Source organism: Dendrobium catenatum, unplaced genomic scaffold (genome assembly GCF_001605985.2).
Source record: "Dendrobium catenatum unplaced genomic scaffold, ASM160598v2 original_scaffold_185387, whole genome shotgun sequence".
Lineage (NCBI taxonomy): Eukaryota > Viridiplantae > Streptophyta > Magnoliopsida > Asparagales > Orchidaceae > Dendrobium > Dendrobium catenatum.
Genome location: NW_021503805.1, coordinates 1 through 1,980, shown reverse-complemented (window position 1 = coordinate 1,980; position 1,980 = coordinate 1). Strand labels below are relative to the sequence as shown.

The 1,980-nt window shown below is 34.9% G+C and overlaps 1 protein-coding gene across 1 annotated transcript; it reads right to left on the bottom strand.

Annotated features, from left to right (window-relative positions):
* Window positions 1–220: 220 nt before the first annotated feature.
* On the bottom strand, window positions 221–1,973 carry LOC110100213 (ATP-dependent DNA helicase 2 subunit KU80-like). The gene is made up of 3 exons (XM_020827630.2): window positions 1,683–1,973; window positions 1,103–1,233; window positions 221–569 (listed from the first exon to the last, which is right to left on the bottom strand). The coding sequence occupies exons 1-3, from the start codon at window positions 1,839–1,841 to the stop codon at window positions 506–508; spliced, it is 354 nt and encodes a 117-aa protein (XP_020683289.1). The 5' UTR covers window positions 1,842–1,973; the 3' UTR covers window positions 221–505.
* Between the last annotated feature and the right edge of the window lie 7 nt (window positions 1,974–1,980).

Here is a 1,980-nt window from a genome sequence, read left to right as displayed (position 1 = left end):
TCACACAACCCGACCCAATTTGGTTCTAGTACAATTTTAATTCAAGTGTGGTTGGTAAAATATCAAATGGTTTTTTACTCTCTTATAGATTTACATTTTTGAATTGAAAATGATTTCATCTGATAAGATCCAACCTCAAATCAAAATCCCTAACAGTGCACTCAAATGGGCTGCATTTTCATCTGCCAAGCAGAAAGTTGAATTTCCAAGAATTATAAACTTTAGTCCGAAGAAGACATCTACCGAAGATATATTTCGTTTTTTCCATATGCATGCATGGAAACCATAGAGGCACTTTCTAATATCATTCAAACAAAACAAAGCTTTGTGACTACTTAATGCACCTTCAAAGAAGACGCAGGAACTGACTACGGTTAAATTTACATATTACAATTCAAAATTTATCACCTGGAAAGCAGCCTAATTACAAGAATCCCCACCTACAGTTTCTGTCAATAATAAAGCATCAACCGTTAGCGAGGAGCACTCAGCGTATAAGATTTCCTTACTCTTGAGAAATTATCTCATTTTTTAGGGGCAAAAGTTTGGCATCTTCCATCTTCACGTCACTGTTTAAGAATGAGGCAAAACAATCAAAACCCCTAATTAGAGAACAAAAATATGAAGATGAGATTCAGCTTGCGCCTATTTGGTTGTTTGCAGTTGAAAAAATGTTTTAAGAAAATGAGAATTTTGCTATATATCAATAAAACTGGAAATTAGGAATAATAGATATTAGACTAAAAAAACCAGTAAATGCAAAGGTTTTGTTTTCACACAAACAAATGATGATTTTTTTTTTTTTTGAAATACTGGGCAAAAGAGTCAAAAGAATGAGAAATTATTCTGTGAGGATGCCGAATGTAGATCTACATCCAGATACCAATCAGAATGAACCACGTCAGCAATACTGAGCCCCGGTAGGTACCGAATGGTACCGAAACACGGGCTTAGGTATCCAGACAAAATTCGGCTTCCGCAAATAATATTTTTTTCCAAAAGAAGAGAGTGAACTCCCCAACTATTTGAGCTATAAAACTGCCGTAATAAATGGTGATTAGCAATAAATGGTGATTATCTACCAAATGGGCTCATAACATACCTGTCTGCAGCTTCAGTTTTAGTGATTAAAGTGATATTTTTGGATGAAAGAAGCTCAAAGAAATCACGGAGATCCAGCGTCTTCTGATTTTCACATAGATAATGCAGGAAATCATTGAACTTCTTTGGTTCCTGCAAAAAGAATCACAGATATTACTTGCTAGAAGCACGAACATTGCAGGCATGTAGTAAAGTGGACTCTCAAGGGCCCTCATAAATGACTACCATGGAGATAAGACGCTCATTTAAAACAATTAAAAAATGTATTTCCTTCAAAACAACACAACAATATGCTCGCATATTGAAGACAGTGACATCTTCAAGCTAAAAAGAAAAGATTCTCAAAATGGAAGTGAATATAAGTTGCATTTGAATAGCTGTTCTTTTTGAACTTCAGCATATAAAGTCTCAAAATGTTCTAATTATGCAAACGATCTTGCTATTTCATATTTAACTTCAACTGACCAGACTTACATTCTTACTATTTAGACCATAGTAGCAAATAAATAGAACTCCAATCATTCGACTGATATTATCATATTTCCAATCCATAATGTTCATAATAGATCAAAATTGGTTACCTGCTCCCGAATGCAACTGTTGCGAAGAGCTATCAAACATTCGGTTGCATTTAGATGGTTGTCTCTTTTATAAGAATTTTCTAGAAGGTCATAAATATGGTCTTGCATTTCTTTGATTGCTTTTTCAACCCATTTTGATCCATCTCTGCGTGCCATCATTTCTTCAAAATCTTTAAGGGGATTGGAAGACCCAATTTTTTCGACCTTAACTGCAGAAGGACCCGCATTATGATAGTCAATTGCTTGAACAACAGCGGCAGCTTCCTCATTTGAGCCCGATGGTTTTTCTAATAATGCA

Excerpts from the sequence above, each read along its gene's own strand:
- LOC110100213 (XM_020827630.2), bottom strand. The coding sequence starts at position 1,841 with ATGATGGCACGCAGAGATGGATCAAAATGGGTTGAAAAAGCAATCAAA. Across the intron at positions 1,234-1,682 it reads ACAGTTGCATTCGGGAGCAG|GAACCAAAGAAGTTCAATGA; the intron begins GTAACCAATTTT and ends TTCTTTTTGCAG. Across the intron at positions 570-1,102 it reads AAAACTGAAGCTGCAGACAG|TGACGTGAAGATGGAAGATG; the intron begins GTATGTTATGAG and ends ATTCTTAAACAG.